Raw genomic sequence first — 18,522 nt, 5'->3', positions numbered from 1 at the left:
TTCAATGCTCCTTAAATGTGAGGAGTTTCAATCTGACTGGTGGGAATTGCCCCTCTTCCTGGGACTAGGTAAGGGAAAGGCAATTTTCTCTCTGATCTTGTTAGATACTTCTCTCTCCAGCCTGCAGTTTTCACATGTGTGTAGTGTTTGGTGCTCTGCTGAATAATCCCTGGAGACCTTTTGTAGTTCTCTGGCATTTCTGATCTACATGGTTCATTGTACTCCTATAGCTTGTCCTGAAAACTCCCCAAAGACCTTCATCTTCCCAGGCTCTCAGATCTGGCTTCATTTCAGAGCATTCACTGGCTTTCCCCAGATTCCTTCTCCTTCCTTCCACTGTGGTCCGAATGGTCTTTCAAGGCAGTGAGTTATGGAATCACAAGATTTGCCTTATTTGGTTTGTTTCCTGTCCTTCTTTGATGTGTGTGGATTGTCTTTTGTTCTGTTTTTTCAATATTGGGATTTAACACAGAGCTTTAACACTGAACTGCATCCCTAACTCCTTCTCTATTTTTATTTTGAGATACAGTCTCACTAAATCATTAAGTTGCCCATGCTGGGCTCAAACTTGCAGTCTTCCTGCCTCAGCCTCCCAGAGTGCTAGGATTACAGGTATATGCCAAAATGCCTGTTTTTTTTTTTTTTTTTTTAAAAGACAGACTCTTATTATGTAGTCCAGGTTGGCCTTAAACTTGCTGCATAGCAGAGGTTGGCCTCAAACTCACAATCTTCCTGCCTCAGCCTTTTGAATGCTGGAGTTACAGGTTGTGCCACCATGCATAGGTGGGTACCACCATATAATTTGCCTTTTTTTTTTTTTTGGTCTGTTTGATTCTGCTGGAAGGGTAATTCTGACCTCTGTTACTCTACCTTTACTGAAAACAAAAGGGCTGAAATCTGTAATGTGTGTGTGTGTGTGTGTGTGTGTGTGTGTGTGTGTGTTTCTAGAGGTTGAACCCAGGGAACTAGGCATGACAGGAAAGCACTCCACCAGTGAGCAATATCCTTAGCCCTGTAACATTAAACCTAGATTTAGTCAGCATGAAATTGGCTCAGTAGAGATCGTAATGTAAGTCAGGTCTCCTATGCATAACATTTCAGTTCTGTAAATTGGAACAAGACTTTAGTATAACAGGTTCAAATGACCTGTTCAACAAATAACTATGATAATCACTAAAGCAATTGTCTTTCCATACCATAACTTTTAAACCAAGGCAAATAACCATGTGAGATGATGAATTAGTTTAAATTAAGAGAAAAGTGCTTGCACGCAGATCCATTAAACACATACTCTAATCCAATACATAAAGAGGGCTATCAAATACTATACCATGTCTTCCTTTTTTTGTAGAACCATTAACATGATCCAAATACCAGAAAATGGTGTTTACCAAATAATCTGTCTGTAGTTCATCTTTCTTCAAAACATTGATCAGAAGCTATTTTACTTGACTACAATAATTTTCATTTTGATTTAGTACATTAATAGTTTCTCATTTTGACTAAATGCATTGGGATTACAGTGACATAAAACTCTGCTGCTCAGTGACAGCTACTTATGATTAGTAAGTGCGTGACTGAAAAAACTGTTGTGGTATCAGCCATGCTTCTATATCACAAATGACTAGAAGTGGCTCTTTGAGTAGTGGGTAATATCATGGCTGCAACATCTAACCTTCTTACTCTTCTTAGTCTTGCAGCTAGCTTGAAAATTTGACTCAACAACTACTTATTGTTTTCTGCTGGTTTAAAAAGCATGGGTTTCACCACTGATCCTTTGCTATAGGAGAAATAGAACTCTCAACCTGTTAGATGTCAGATGTGTCAAGTTTGTGTCCCCTGAAAAATTGAAGAATGAATGTTAAAGGACAGTGGAAATTAAGAGTAGAAAAGGTTCATTGAGAGATAGTTCTTGAAAGATAAGGGTAATTTTTATAGCAAGGACCCAATGTGGGTACAACATGGGTCAAACTATAATCAAACTGTAGGATTACAAGTATAGCTGCTTAGGTAGTATTGATCTAACCAGGAAGTGGGTCACATAACAAGGGTACATAGAAAAAACAAAGGCATTCTGGGGAAGGGATAGGTCTGGATATTTTGGTCACCCATTTGGGTGACTGAGGTCTGTCTGGACTTCTTGGACCAGTGGTTCTAATTATGGTATAATTTTAAGTTATTGTTTATCCCTCAGGAGAAGCATGTAGGCCTGGCCATTGTATCTTTATCTTGAGGCCTGGTCATTTTTTAGATGTGCCTCTGGCCACAGTTCTGATATCTTTGTTTATTTAGTTTTTTCTGGCAGTCAGTGTGCTGGGGTTATGGCATCAGTGAGACACCAGAGTCACCTGGAGTCATCATTACCCTTGTGTTCCCCCTTGGTGACCACCAGCCACTCCAAGTGTTGCAATTGCTATCACAACCCAGTTACTATTTCGAGGTGTGGCCTCCCCTGCAGGGTTCAGGAACCTGCATACCTGCTATTGTACAAGGGCAGACTCTATCCTGTCCCTTCCCCCCTCCACACTCAACTGCTGTAGGCTCCAAGCAGACAGTAGGGGTCCAGGCTGCCTCTGTGGAGCTCACCACACAAAAGCAGTGCCATTATTTTGTTGTTGTTGTTGACTTTCTTGGGAACCCAGCTTCTCTCTGACTGTATATTAATTTTTATCTAACTTAGCTGCCTAGAGTACTTTCAGTACCACCAATTCAGAATGTCAGGGATTTACTTCTTACTTTACCCATAGCATGTTACAGGATGTCTTCTTTCTTATGATTTAACAATTGTCCTGAGATAGTACAAAGCAGCTTGATCATCTGTGGCAGCTAGAAGGAATCAAGTAAAGTCTAATGATTTAGGCAGCGTTTAGTTAAGGTTCATTTAGAGCAATAGAATCAATATAAAATATATTTATAATTACACAAAGGGGTTTATTAAGCACACTTACAGGATCAAAGGTGGAAGAGTCAAATTGGCCATTGTGTGATCATATCCAGGAGAATCCAAAATGCTGTCTGTACACGGGACAACCAGAAGATCTAGCAGCAATTGAAATTCAAAGGCCGAGAAGCTCACTATAGAGTCACCAGTGCTAGCCTCCACTGGAAGGCTGAAGAAACTGGAGACCAATGTCCAAAGGCAGTGACAAGGCAAATCCTTCCAAAAAAGGGGACTACTTTCATTTTCTTTTTCCTTTCCCTTTTTATTCCATCCACGGTATAATCCAGTTGGTTAGTACCACCCCCATCTCAAGTGATTCTTCCCCCATCCATTTGCTGGACTGCATGTCAATCATCCACAGTCACACCCAGAACTTTACTAATCTGCTAAGCAGTTCTTGCTTATATCAAATTGGCACATCACAATTAGCAATCACAGGGGCTGGGGATTTAGCTCAGCAGCAAAAGCGCCTGCCTGGCAAGCGCAAGGTCGTGAGTTTGGTTCCCGGTACCGGAGAAAAACCAAAAAAAAAAACCAATTAACAATCACAGGTGTTCATCACTTGTGCTAGGAAATCTGGGCAAAATATCAACCACTTTTGAAGGGACGTCCTTCCATATGCCAATGGTTAGGAAGCTAAGTTCAGGTTGTGAATAGAGTTTACTTGAGTAGAGGTTGGGCACTTTCTGGACATAGACTTTTTCCCTGCCTACATCTTCAGGTTTGTGCCTTAACCTCATTCTTTCTCAGACCCCATTCTTCTCTGCATCTTGTCACATTCATAACGTTCTTTTCTTTTGTAAGACTGCTCTTGTTCACAATATTTTCTTCTACATCCTTTGCTTATACCATGGTGCCTTTGGGACAGCAGGGCTGGCTTTACAAGTTCGGTTTGATCTGTGTCATCTCACACGGCACTGTATTCAGAAAGGCCTGATGCTTGACTTAAGGCTTCACCGTTGCCCTTTCCATGTTCTTAGTGAGCTTTGAACAATGGCCTCTCATTTTACCTCTGTAATGGACCCCACAAATTCCATAGCCAGTCCTGTTTGGAGAATGTTCATGGTTAATACCCAGACTCCAGGAAGAGACTATTTTGCTTTTTCTTTTCACCTTCAACTTCTCTCCCATTGTCTTATCTCACCAGTGCAGAACAGTTTAGCTGGCTGAAATGGAGGCAGCGAGAGAGCCACAGAGGAAAAAATAAACATTTGAGCAGAACTTGACATAAATTTTCCTGCCACATGGAAATAATCAGTCTGCTATTGCTGCTTCACAGTGGTATGAATTTTCAAGATACTGGAGAAACACACCCTCTGTCCATCCTGCTTGAACTAGCACTGCTTCCATCTGCCACTGAACAGCTTTTTATATGATAGCTGCCTTCCCTTCTCTATGCTCACCCACTCCAGATGAACAGCATTCCAGCATCTCATCATTATTATTATTTATTATATTGTGGTGCTGGGGATTAAACCTAAGACCTTCTACCTGCTAGGTGACTTTGTCACTGGGCTACACTCGCGGAACCTCTTTATTGATTAGCCCACCTAGGCTTTTGTTTGGTGTGATGCAGCAATATTTCCCATGAGACTGCTCAAGAAACTAGATATGGAATTAGTACATCAGATCTCACAGCATAGACTGGTGGTATGGGGACAGGGATCTGTAGCTGAAAAAATAAAATAGGGGTTTGCATATGTCTTCTAGCTAATTCTGACTAGAAAGAGTTAAAAGACAAACTTTACTGAGAGATTCCCCTGGGAAGCCAGTTAAAGATGGGGTAGGAAAAACAAAACAAAGCAAACAGATAAAGAAAGGCACCAAACAGCCTGGGAACTTGCACCGAGAGACCAGAACAAGAGAACACAGATAAGACACAGAGAAAAAGCCAGGTACACAAACAATAAGCCACCCCCATCTCCAATGAACTAAAAGGGAAGCAAAGGGAGGTGACTCACTTTAAGCTAGTATGTACTCACACCTATGCTCTGACATATCCTCTTCTATACAAGTGTATTCACTCTAGAGTCACTATATTATGTACTCTATGGTCATTATAGAGTACAATAGATATCCACATGCCCTCTACTAACTCTAAGCTAGCCAAAAATAAGGCCCCCCCTTACTAACTAGCTGCCCACTCCAAAGATGAGGCCTGAAAATTCTTGTCAAGGACAAGTAAACAGGCAGAAAGAAGCTGCACATAGACCACCTGAAGAAATGACTTTAGGCAGAAGTGCTCAGAAGCCAATCCAGTTCTGGCAAGTTCTGGGTGGAGGGGAAAGAGTCACTCACCCCCAGGCCCACATAAAGACAGCTGAGAACAAAGGCCCTACGAGTCCTCCATCTTTTCCCCTACTGATTCTTTCTTATCAGGGCAGCTGTGTATCTTCTCCTGTCTCCCTCCTTTCCTCTTTACAAATAAAGTGTCTTCCTCTTGTCAAACTTTGTCCCTCTAATTTATTACTGGGGCTGAGTTACAATCCAGGTGGGCTGCTCGGACAACACAGCAGCAGTCCTCATCCCCCAGATGCAACAGTAGGCGGCTTCATCAATATAATCTTCAGCAAGGCTATTTGGATTTCAATCATCAGACTAATCAGATACGATTGAAATATATAGTGAATGTTTAAATTTAAAAATTTTATTACACTAAGAGACACATTGTGATCAATCCCCTTCGAGATACTCTCCCTTGCTTCACACACACTTATTCCTCATTCTTGGTACTTTCTGAAGTTCTGGAGGTACTATTTCTTAAGTGTCTTTACACGACATGATTGAAAAATGCAGGGACTCTTGTTGCTGAGTGTCCTCCAATTGAAAGGAAGAAGGTCCTCATTCCTAAAAAACATTGCGATGTGTCCTCTCTACGTATTTCACCAGATCTGGTACCACATGACTTCTGGCTCCTCCCCACAGTCAAAATGACCATGAAAGGTAAACATTTTAAGTCAGTTCAGGATGTTGGGGCACCGAGTAACTAAAGACATGCAAGAAAGAGGACTTTCAGAACTGCTTCAGTCGGGGGCTGGGGATTTAGCTCAGTGGCAAAAGCGCCTGCCTGGCAAGTGCAAGGTCGTGAGTTCGGTTCCTGGTACCAGAGAAAAACCAAAACCAAAACCAAAAAAAAAAAAAAAAACAGAACTGCTTCAGTCGGTAGCAAGAATGAGGGATAAGTGTGTGCGAAGGAGCGTATTTTGAGGGGGATTGATGGCAATGTGTCTTTTAGTGTAATACATTTAAAAAATTTAAACATTCTCCATATTTTTTGATCACATCTTGCGTCTTAAACTTCACAAGGAAAATATTCACAAAGCAGCAGAATATAATCTTTACTCAAATAATCTAGAACACCATAAAGCCTCAGTGTTTATGTAGTTAATATTTTAGAATATCACAGCATATACAAGCTAACTTAAATTTAATGTTTCCTCTGAACACTGGGCTAAATCCTTCACATAGATTATTTTATTCCCCATATGACTCTGTTCAGGAAGTACTGTTCTCATGCTCATTTGGAGGAAGCTAAAATGAAGGCCTAGAGTGGTAGGTAACTTGCTTGAGGTCACATAGATGAAAGGAATTACAGCTAAAATTTGAATCCAAGTGCTTTGGACCCAGAATTTGTGCATTTAACCACTTCTGATCTCTCCTAGTGCATCATGTTAAACAAGTACAGGAAAAATATGGAATTGGAGCCAGGAACTTCAAAAGTGGCAGGAATCTAGGCTCTGTTCTAGCTCATATGCTCTGTGGCTACACTCTTTACTGTGGTTTCTTTATTCATTTTTTCTCTCTGCAGTTTAGTTTCTTCAGACTCTTTTTGAATGCAGTTGAAAAGTTCTATCTTGGTAGACATATGCAGGCCTTATCTGTACTTCAGGACTTTCAGGAAATAAATTGGGAGCATGAGTTCCAATTTTAAATTCTAACACATAAAGAACAAGATAGGCCCACAGTTATAGTCAGAGAGATAGGATCTCTCTCTCTCTCTCTCTCTCAATATATATATATATATATATATATATATATACATATTCAGAAAGATAGAGTCTCAGTCTCTCTCTCTCTCTCTCTCTCTCTCTCTCTCTATATATATATATATATATATATATATATGGCTTTGGGGCCCCCCAGCTATGGGTAGGTCAAGGGTATGATATATAAAAATGTGGCTAGCATATATAAAAATGTTTGTCACATCTATCTCAATCATGGTATTGTATACAGGGAAGATCACTCATGATACTAATCTTGAATGGATACAATGTGGGAGAAGTCATGTGCTATGGATTTAACTCTGTCCTTCTAAAATTCACTTGTTAAAGCCATAATCCCAAATGTGACTGAATTTGAGGATAAGGATTTTAAGGGGTGGTTAAATGAGATCATAAATTTGGGGTTGTAATCCAATATTACTGTTGTCTTTATGAAAAGAAAAATATTAAGTCCATGCTCACACAAAAAACATGCCATTTGAGGACACGGAGAAGATGGGTATCCACAAGCCAAGTAGAGTGGCCTCAGAAGAATCCTAACCTGCTGATGGACTCCTTGATCTGGGACTTTTAGCCTTCATAGCCACGCATCTGTCTGTCTGCCTGTCTCTCTCTCTCTTGCTTTGTGTTTAACTTTTATGTTGCTTAAACTACCCTTTCCATGGTAGTTTCTTTTGGCAGACCTAGTAAACTAATCTACAACTTTTGTGCCTTTCGATCTACAAGATTGTAAAAGAAGAGTACTGCAAATGAAGATCTTTGCAAGATTTTCTATCTAAGGTTCAAGTACTTAAGCTTGAGTTTAATGTTGGGACTGGATGAAGTATCCGTGCTATCAATTAACAGTAATATCATTTGAGAAATTTGGGGTACAATCTATTTTGTTAAGAAGGAGAAAGATTCTATGGTCTGAATCCAGTATATATTTCTTTGAATTTTGAATCTGTCAATGCAGAGAACACTTTATGACAAACTGCTGTTAACTTAACATTGCATGTAAAAATTATCTAAATTTTGGTCCCAGTTGTGTCCTCTGATTTTTTTTTCTTTATTTGGTCTAAAAAGAAGGTCAGCACAACTGAGTCCAGTTCTCTAGATATGAAGAGGTAGTCAAGAACAGTTTTTATTACTGCAGCTGAAATTACATTAGCTTTTTGGTAGTCATTTTTTGCAGCAGTCTATCAGAATCTCTTCTGAGAAAGTTATTCTTTTATGTCTGTCCACAGAAATAGCTGCGGTGTTCTCTGTCCTAGCTTTGTAATAATTTATTTATTAGTCTGTTTCATTTGGCTTGAAGCACCTTGAAAGGACTATGTTATCTCTGAAACTTCAGTATCTAATACAATGTCTAGATCATAGACAGGACTGTCATAAATTTGATGAATTAAATGAATGATAAAATTCTTTTGAAAAAATTGAAATGTTAAGAAACAAAGTTATGCCTCTGCATGCCTATGGGGCAATTCTATGGCTCTTCTGAAATGATCTTAATCTTTGTGTCAGGTGGGGTGTATTCTAGAGTAAGAATTTAAGCAAGTAGCTTGAAGATAGATTCAAATACATAGGTAGGTCTTTGGAATTAGTTTTATGATCAAACTGGATGTGGAATAGACTTTATATCTAGTGTTGGCCAGAAAAGTTAGAATGATTCTGCTGTATCAAATATGAGTGCTAAAATTTATGAGCGAGAAAGTGAGAGAGAAAGAGAGAGAGAGAGAGAGAGAGAGAGAGAGAGAGAGAGAGAGAGAGAGAGAGAGATTTTTTAAAAGTGAAATTTAAAAATGTTAGGGTCCTTTGTTTTTTAGGTAACCAGAAAAACTTTCGCAGATAAGTTAAAATTTGATTTTAGCCTGAGGGGTCAGTGACCATTTTGGCAGACTAGAAGGAAAGGACTATCCACGTGACTAATTTCTAACTCTTAGCTTTCCAAAGCTCAGTTTTTTGTTGAGATTTTTATTACCTCTTTAGAACTGAAACCAACTTCGGCGGAGTTCATTGGAAAATATTTCTTTCATGTTCTAAAATGAACCAGGGAGTGACACCTTGGAGGTGGAAGCAGTGCTGAATTGACAGCTTCGCACTTGCTTTGTTTGCCATGAATAAAACATACACTCTTAGGCAGGTCACTTGGTCTTTCCAGGCCTAAAAGTTTTGACTAGGTAATCATCTGTGCTCTCCTCCAGTGCTAAGAATTTGGGTCTTTGGAGCACGACATTGGTGCTTGATATTCAGAGGCGTTTCACTTCACTGGTGGATTCTCAAGGAATAAAGTTACAGTTAGGGTCAAGGAAGCATTAGAATTCACTTTCTCCTTGGCATTTGCCTCCCTCACAACTACACCTACTAGCCCTTTAAGAAAAAAGAAAGAGCGCAGGGCAAGAGGGCGCAGACCAAGGCCCTAGCGCCTGCTAAATCACCTTCTTCCGGGAGAGTTACTCGGCGGGCTGTCGCATGGCATCTTGGGACGTGCAGTTTTTCTCGGACCGCGCCCCTTGATATTTTCTTGCTCTTGAGAGGAGATGGACTACGACTCCCAGAGGGCCGAGCGACAGCAGCGCGTCCTTCCCTCCCGCCGCGGCTGGGCGGCTAGTTCAAGTTGCCATAGCTGCGAGTGTGCGGAGTGCCGAGTCGGTTGCGCCGCTGCGTTTGGTCAGTTGCACCTTCTGGGTCTGCGGTAGCCGCGGGAGCCAGGTGGGGCCTCGGCGATGATCCGGCTTTAAGGACCTGGCGTCGTCTTCTGTGTCAGGTACCTACCTCTACTTCCCTATCTTATCGTGGACATAGGTCCCACTTCCCCTTGTCCCAGGGCTGGGACACCAGAGCTGCGCGTGGGGCCCTGGGTGGGGAAAGTGTGTGTCCAGGTCGCGGGAGACAGCATGTCCGATTCGGTCCCTCGGCATGGTTGTTCTCAGGCGGGTCCTGGGCAAATTACCCCGTGAATTTGGACACCGTGGTCCTCCTTTTGGGGAGAGCTGGCCACCAGCCCCTGTGGCGCTTTAGCTGTCGAGGAGATTGGACTCTTCCTGTAGGTCTTCCAGAGAGCCTTGTGGCATTTGCTTGCCTGTACCGGGATATAAATTGGGGTATTCTGTACCTGTTCTGAAGTCACAGAAAGCTTGCAACTCCGGGAATGTTGTATCAGTCACCTGTTTTTCCTGTGCCAGCACAGCGTTTGCCTAACCTTAGCTGTCAGTTCCTTACTTGTATTATTTGCAGAAGTACCTGATATTGAATCCAGCCACATTCTTTCTTTACTGGTTTGATAGCCTTCATCTCTTAGTCAGACATCCAGTGAAACCGAGTAACTGTACCTTGCAGCTTTGATCTAAGTATTATGTAGAGTGTCTTACACTTGCCTCCTATACACCCACAGCTACTGGCCCTTTAACACTGCTGCAGTTGCTCAGTATTTGTCACTCTGTCAAAATTTATTTTATTATGTAGAACAGTGTTATCCAATAGAAACATAATGTGAGCCACACAGGTAATTTAGAATTTTGTGCTATCCACAATAAGAAACTGGTGAAATTAATTTTAGTGTTCCGCGCAATATATTAAGAATGCATCCAACATGCAGTAAAATATAAAACCTAGAGGTGTTTTAATTCTTTTTTTTAAATGGTACTGTCTTCAAAATCTCATGTGTATTACCCATTTATAACACATATCAGTTTGAACTGCCCATATTTCTAGGACTTAGTCGCCACAGGCTAGTGAGTACTGTATTGGGCAGCACAGAGAGAAGATGGAAACTTTTGACACTTTTACGTTGTCCCTGAGAAATTTCATTTTGTCTCTGACCCATCTCGGGGTGAAGGTTGATGCTTTGGTAGAAGAGTGAAGTGTATACCACCCTGTACCTCTCAGTGTGTCTTTCCTGCCATTGCATAAAGGCAATGTCTCAATAGTTTATTTTGATTAATTTTACAGAATACCTTCTTTCTAGAAATGCTTTGTTGATATACCAGATCTGCTCTCAATGTGGATAACCACAATTGTCCTAGATGAATGTCTGTGCATTCTTACAGACTATTTTGAAAACAGCCACAAAGAAGTGAAAATATTTCTGCCCACAGCTCTTACCCGAAACCAAAGATATTTTACCTTTTTTATTTTCAATACCAAGTGCAAGAAGAGCATATAAAATATTCCTCTTAAGAGGCTTAGGGTGTCTTACAAATACAGGTGGGCCATAAATTCAGACATTAAATATGAACTCATTACATAGTTTAGTAATGGGTTGATGTGCTTGGACAATACTTTTGACCAGATTTAAGCTAAAATTTACATTATACTGTAGCAAGGTCAACAGGTGACTGGCATGCTTAAAAGACTGTGAGGAATATGATGGCTGGGGACTAAAATGTGAAGAATTCTAGTGGTTTCACCTGGGCTCTTGGGTGACTGTAGACACATTTTCTCTGATCTGCAATTTGCTGTAATCTTTACAAAGGGAAATTGAGCTAATCTTCATTTTTTAATTAAAAAATTAAAGTTATAAGTATGTTTTACTTCCCTGTTTCATTTATCTGTAGGTGGTTTGGGGAAGGTGTAGGGGCAACCAAAGATCATCTACTTGACTAGACTTCTTGCCCTGAATCTCATGAAGAAATGAAAAGAGGCAGGTACATGTTCCTAAGAAAAGCGCTGAGCTCAGGGGAGAGCAACACGGAGTTTTGGGGGTGTGCTTTGTAAGTATGCATTCTTCCTGAGTTTCATTTGTGAGATAACAAATAGTTGCATATTTATAGTGGAAAACACTGATGCTCAACAAATAGATGTTTTGGGAGCAAGAAGCTCCTTTCTAATATGTAGTATAAACAAACAAATACATACCTTGGCATGGTTGTGCATGCAATGTTAGAAAAATTCATATGAAAAATAGGTAAGTGAAATATGTTTATAGTCTTAACAAAAGCATCAATAATGCAGTGTTTTTATTAGACAAGTATTTGAGAACCTATTTTGTCCTACCTTTAGCCAGGTATTATATATAATTCTTTTAGTTTTCTTCATTTTGCAAAGGGTGCACTTAGACTCAGGTAGGTTGTTTGATTTGCTTGGAATTGTGCAGCCAAGAGACTTTGTTATTTCCAAGTCTTCTAATTTCAGATCCACCACTTATAGTTTTCCTCGCATAGGATTTGACCCACACTCAGCATTTTTGTACCATGGGCAGGTTTACTTTTGTTCATTTCTTTAAATGTTTGAAGGGTTTTACTATTTTTCTTAGTTCTTAAAAATATAATATTTTTTGCTATTAGTGTAAGAATGTTATGACTTGTGACTTTCATAAAATGAGCATATTCAACATGAATTATTGATAATGGTATAGTGTTAATGACTTAAATTTTGCAACAGATGTAAAATTCTGGACCTTTTTTAGCATTTCATGTTGGATTTTGATAGATCAAAGACACATATATTTAGGGAGACACACTGAGGGCTTGCAATAATTTTGTATCCAAAATCTCTGGTGTGTAAAATTCTTCGAATTAAAGAATTTTAGAGCTGGAGAGCTTAGTAGGATAATGCATTTCAGAAATTCTCAAATATACAGTGTTGACATATTTGAAAGTAATATAAAAATGGTACATTCACAGTTATCTCTGTAATAATGTCACTGGGCTAAGTGTAATATGAAGTAATTTTAATTTTAATGTCATACTATTTTACAGTACATTTTTCTTTTTTATAACCATGTATCATTACATGTCAGTACATAAAATTATACCTTTGGTGGCACATGCCACACTTGGGAGGCTGAGATGGGAGGATCACCACAGATTTGAGGCAGCCTGGGCTACATAATGAGTTCAAGGCCAGCCTGAACTACATAGCAAGACCCTGTCTCAAAAACAAAAAAACAAACCAAAAACCCCAAAAAGAAAATAAATAGAAAAATTGTACTTTGTTTCTTTTAATTGCTACATCATAGTCTAGTGATTAGATGCATTTAAGATATGCCGTATCAGTTAATTTATGTTTTTTTCTTATTTAATAATTCTGTACTGAAATTCTTATATGCATTCACACATAACATACATATATCTCCTTTTGTTTCCCCAGAATAGTATTCTTAGAAGTAGAATTTCTGAGTCAAAACATATGTCTTATTTTCACTTGTATTTTCAAGTTATTTTCCAAAAAATGTGTCCTAGTTTTTATAGCTAATACTTGTACAATGAAGTATGCTCCTACCAACCCTGGGAATGAGAGGTTTGCTTTCATCTGTGTAAGAAAGATAAACAAGAATATAATTTTATTTTAATTTGGAATTCTTTAGTGATATAAAATATGTTTATACATCTGTCAGGGCCATTTGTATTCTGTAAATTACCTGCTTATATATCCTTGGTGGCTTTTACCACAAGACTGTTCTTTTTGTAGTGTTTTAAAAAAAGCTGATTAATCCTTTGTATCTCATATACTATAAATATTTTTCTAAGTTTTCCATGTAGTTTTACATCTTGTTATTGGTAATTATGAGTAAGACATTTATCAAGTCTTTACATATATTCATATCTCTCTGAAATTCATATTACCTTTAACACAGATCTATACAGTGCCTTAACAGATGTATACAGTGCTGATATGGTACTTAGAGTGTTTGGAGATGCAAGTATTTGTGGTAACCTGAATCCACTTCACTGGTGAACATTAGAATCTACTCTGTGTACAGGATTTTTCATGAAACAGATGCTTATACATGAATGAGTACTGGTGCATAAATAAGCCCATAATGAATGGATGAGTGAATTAAAGCTAAGCCTGAGCTAGTCTTTTCTAAATAAATAGAGACATGGTAGGAGAAATGAACTATGATTAATATATTTAATTTTTTTGCAGAATTGGGGATTAAACTCAGGGCCTCACATGCACTAGACAAATGCTCTACTGTCCATCCCCAGTCCCTGTGATTATTACTTTAAGGAATGAATAGTCAGTTTTATAGATGATAGAAAGCAGAAAAACCTCGGTGGTAGGAAAGTGAAAGCTTTCAAATGGCAAAACTGGCTTGCCTATGAGTAGCAGTTGGTCTGTAGCAACAATACAGATAACAGACCCAAATGATGAAAAGCCTAGGTAATTTGGAGTTTATTTATCTTTATAGTACAGATAAATAGTAATCAAGGAATGCAGGTAGTTACAAATAAGTCATAAATTAAAATGGTTCACAATAATGCAATAAATTCTTAGGTTTGATTTAATCATTAATAAGTTTTAAAACATGTTTTGAAATGTTTACCTCATTTACCTTATAAGACACATTGTTAAGTATTCATATTTATAATATTTTGCAACTCAATCTGTATTGTTTGAAAACTTTATGTAATTAATCTAGGCCATTTGTCAACAGAATTTCTTCATACAACAATTACTTAATTAGTACTTGCTATTTGTAAAGCCCAGCACTTTGAAATTTGTTTCTGGATTAATCATACAGGATAATAAATCAGTTGTAAATTCATTTAAGAATGTTTTAGTTACATGTCAGGCAGTATGCTAGATGTGATGCAAATGTGTTGTAGTCCTTTTGTTTGGCTGTAAGAGGATCCCTGTCACTGGGTGATTTATAAAGGAGGGAGGTTCATTTGGCTCACAGTTTTGGTGGCGCGATAGTCCAAACAGCATTGTACCATTGTCTGCTTAGGACCTCACTGGCTGTGTTGCAGCCTGGTGGAAATGAATGGGGTGGGGGAGGTCAAGAGAGGAAGTGAGAGAGTGAGCTGGGAAAGCAAACTTGGCAAGTGATAGCATGTCACTCCCATGACAGCCAGTCCAATGCTGCAGGACTTAGCCCACTCTTGGGAAAGCAAACTTGGCAAGCCAGTCCAATGCTGCAGGACTTAGCCCACTCTTAGACTCCAGCATTAATCCCTCTTGAGGGTGGTGGCCTCTTCTGTTAGTCCCTGCCTCTTAAAGTTGCCCCCACCTCAGCACATCACTACAATGAGGACCAAGCTTCCTGCATGTACATCTTTGGAGGACAAACCACATGCAGATCATAGGAGGCCATGAATAAAATACATAGTCTCTAATAGGATTTAGAGTCTAGTGGGTAGACAGACAAGTGCATAGTGTGGGAAACCAGCCGACTGGAGGACGAACAGGATAAAAGCCAGAGACGAGAGTTAGTTTAGAACGCACGGGGCCATGGGGTTCTTACCTCCAGTGGACGGAGAGCTCTGAGCAGCTGGCTCACCCTGCCATTTTCACTCAGACATGGGAACAAGCAATTAGAGTAACAGGAGATTTCACCTGCCTCTTGCCCTGCATAGTACCTGTCTGGGTAAAGAACTGGGTCTCAGGTGTGTTGACCTTTCCCTAGAACCTACAACATGCCGTTGTGCCTGCATGATGCTTTTGTCCTTTATGCTCACAGAGGAAGTCAATTAGGCCTCAATTCTCATTCTCTGGTCTCCCATAAAATAGGCAGTTATCAATCCCTGTGCTGTGATGTTGTATCCACTGTGAGAATTCAGCAGAGTGTACATGACCCAGAGTTATGGCAGGGCAGTGGAAAGGGAAAAATTTCTAGGAAAATTCTCTTCTGAATTTAGACATGAAGGAAAAGTAGGAGTTGATCAAGGGAAAATGTGACAAGTATATTGTAGGTGGTAAGTGCAGTGTAGGCCTGCAGGTGAGATGAGTGTGTCTTGTTTGGGGAACTGAAAACAAAAATTCCATGGCAGAAATAATTATATTTGATGGATATGTTCAATTAGTGTTTCGCTACAGTTATGGAGCTATAAGAATGCAGAGGGAGGATAATTCACTTCTGGCTGGAGATGGAAAGCTTCCCTGAGTTTGTGTTTAAGCTATGCCTGCAAGGATAAGCAAAATTTTAAATGAGAGGCAGCAGTAGATAGGAAAAGGCTTTCTGATGTTACTGAGAGATGGCAACATAGGAGAATAGCTAGTATAACAGCAGAATGTAGGCCTGGTAGTTTCATTTTAAAGATATGGGTGGCTCACTGGGTTCTGAATTGTGAATTTGGGAACCTAGAGTCAATTATGTAGGCAGTAGAGTGTTAATGAAGGGTGGGAAGGTTGAGAAAACACGTGGAGTTAGGGAGCCATTTTTATGACTAGGCATAAGTGAAGAAGAATCCTGAAGTATGAACGGTGCCAGTGGAGATGAGAAGTTAGGAACCTGGGCCTTGAGACACTGAAGAATCAGCACTGCCGCTTGGTAGCTGTGTAAACTTGAACACCCTACTTAGTTTCTCTAGGCTAGCAACTGCAAACCTTGTAGTGCTTTTGGTGGTAATAAACAGCTGCTGTGGCACTCCTGCCCTAGTTTTGCCACTACTGCTCTAGGCCTTTTTTCTCATGTCTATATTTTGAGAGCCATGGTACTCAGCTTGTAGGGTTATTATCATACAGTCATTGGTGATGTTTAAGCATTAGGAATTCAACAGTACTGCTTTTGAAGGTTTTTAGAGTTGAGTTCTTAACTAGGTTCTATTCCATGTACCTCAGAAATTCAGTTTTAAAATATAATTGGTTTTAAATGATACTGAACTGTATTTCATTACTACTAGATTCAATTCTGTCTTATTACTTTTCTGTCATTGCTGGGATAAAATACCTGACACCCAAAATTAAAGTTGGAAGGGTTTATTCAGCTGTTTTTGGAGGTTTCAGTCCTGGCTCCATGACAGGGTGGTGTGACAGAGGGGCAGCAGTTCATGGTGGTGGAGACACCAAAAGCAGCAAGAGCAGAAGGGCAGGAGCAAGCCTCTTTCCCTCCTTTATATTGTATGCAGGCTACCTGCCCTAGGCGGGTGTAGCACTCACATTGCCAATCTCAGCCCTAGACAATGAACCAATTATAAACTGTAGATTTAGCTGCCTCTGAAAAGCCTGCCCCCATGACCTCATGAGGCCTAGTGGGGACATCAAGACAAAAAATATAACACTTTCTGATCCTATGTATTTTACATTTTATATATTTAAAACATTCTGGGAAGAGATCATGGTGCAGTCAAGGAAAAGGTTTTTTTCTTTTTTTTTAAGAATAAGGCTTTTTTAGAATTTAGAAGTTTTTATTATATTTTGGAAAATATTATAAATCATTTTACTTGTCCACTTTAAAAATTGAGTAAGAAACAGAACTCTTCAGTAAGTCAATAAATACAAGAAAATTATTGAATTCTTTATTCCAAAGAATTAAGGGAAAAAACCTGAAAACATAAGTTTGTAAAAACAACAGTGGGAGAAGAAAGAAATGTAAAGATTGAGGAAAGATGGGGGAAAAAGAACTAAAAAAAATGTGTGTGTGTTCTTGTATTCCAGAAAGATAATATTCTTTTTTAAATTAAATTTTAGAGTATTGTTTCTGAGAATGTGGGAAATCTTTTTCTACCTGAAAGAGGTTGTAATTGTTCTTAAGACAAAGGATTATTTTAAAGGCATCTTAAAATAGCTCTAGAAAGCTGGATTTATAGCAGGTTTACATATTTAACAATTATCTCTTAGTTATTATGTAAACCTTTAGTTCTAAGTGAGCAAATACATAAGAGTTTCTCTGGTCTAAAATGCATTTCCAAAAAAAAATAAATAAAATGCATTTCCAAAGCAAGAGAGAGAGAGAGAGAGACAAAGAGAGAGAGACAAAGAGAGAATGAGGGATGAATCATGAGAAATAAGGAGGGAAGCTCAAAGATAACATTTCAGTGATATATTTGGAAGGAACATAATTCTTTTGTATTTAAGAATACAGTGGAAAAAAGCATTAGCTTAAAAATACAAGATTTGGCTTCTAGTTATGTTATTGCAATTTTTTACCAAAGTAATCTTGACCAAAAACTTTATGCAGACCTTTATTTTCTTAGTGGCAAAAATAGTTGTAATAATATCAGTTTTATAGGATTGAAATAAAAATCATATGAGAAAATGCTAATAAAAATGCTTTATAAGCTGTGAAACTATATGCAAATTTAAAGTATAAATGGCATTAAGAAATATTTCCCTTTCTTAAAATTGCCAATATTGTTTTGTTTACTAGGCAAGTCGCAGTTCCTACTTTCTTTAAAAATTATATTTTACAATACATTTAATAAATAGCTTGTTTCTTATGAAAAATTGGAAATGTTCATGCCTGTGTCTTGTAATATGAGTAACTACTTTGAAGATAACACTATGCAGTGTACTAACCATTGTTGCTGTTCTACAATCTTGTTTTAAAATTTTATACCATTGTTTTTATTGTTTATTTTTCTTTTCTTTAAAATAAAAAATAATTCATAGTAAAAAATGCTTTGGATTTTTTCTCAAAAACTGGTACCCTGTCACATGTTATTATCAATCCTTATGCTTATTTTTTGCATCCTAACTTGGATTTGTCCTTTTTCTTTCAATCACTAGAAGACTGTCACATCTGTTTGCAGTCTGAAACCCATATGCTTTCTCACAGAGAGTAGGGTTGAGAGAAAATGTCAGCAAATCAACTATTTTCCGGACTAGATCAAATGGTTAATTAGTTAGGGAGTGCTCGATAACAAAGCATTGGAAGCATGTAACAATAAATGTTTAATACTTGGGTTCTGTGTCAGCTAAGCCATTTACTTG

General features: G+C 38.6%; 2 protein-coding genes across 2 annotated transcripts in view; one reads left to right on the top strand and one right to left on the bottom strand.

The window, feature by feature from the left end:
- Window positions 1-9,430, bottom strand: part of Tshr (thyroid stimulating hormone receptor) — a 157,158-nt gene extending 147,728 nt beyond the window's left edge. The window contains exon 1 of the mRNA XM_013517233.1: window positions 9,363-9,430. Within this exon, the coding sequence (XP_013372687.1) occupies window positions 9,363-9,403 (41 nt within the window). The 5' untranslated portion in view covers window positions 9,404-9,430. The remainder of the gene's footprint in view (window positions 1-9,362) is intronic.
- A 5-nt stretch (window positions 9,431-9,435) lies between these two features.
- Cep128 (centrosomal protein 128kDa) overlaps window positions 9,436-18,522 on the top strand; it is a 407,188-nt gene continuing 398,101 nt past the window's right edge. The window contains exons 1-2 of the mRNA XM_005390234.2: window positions 9,436-9,691; window positions 11,481-11,636. The gene's annotated coding sequence lies outside the window, so the exon portion shown is untranslated. The remainder of the gene's footprint in view (window positions 9,692-11,480; window positions 11,637-18,522) is intronic.

This window comes from Chinchilla lanigera, unplaced genomic scaffold (genome assembly GCF_000276665.1).
Source record: "Chinchilla lanigera isolate Chin_1 unplaced genomic scaffold, ChiLan1.0 scaffold00037, whole genome shotgun sequence".
Classification (NCBI taxonomy): domain Eukaryota; kingdom Metazoa; phylum Chordata; class Mammalia; order Rodentia; family Chinchillidae; genus Chinchilla; species Chinchilla lanigera.
Note: the sequence above shows the minus strand (reverse complement) of the source record. Positions and strands in the feature narration are given on the sequence as shown.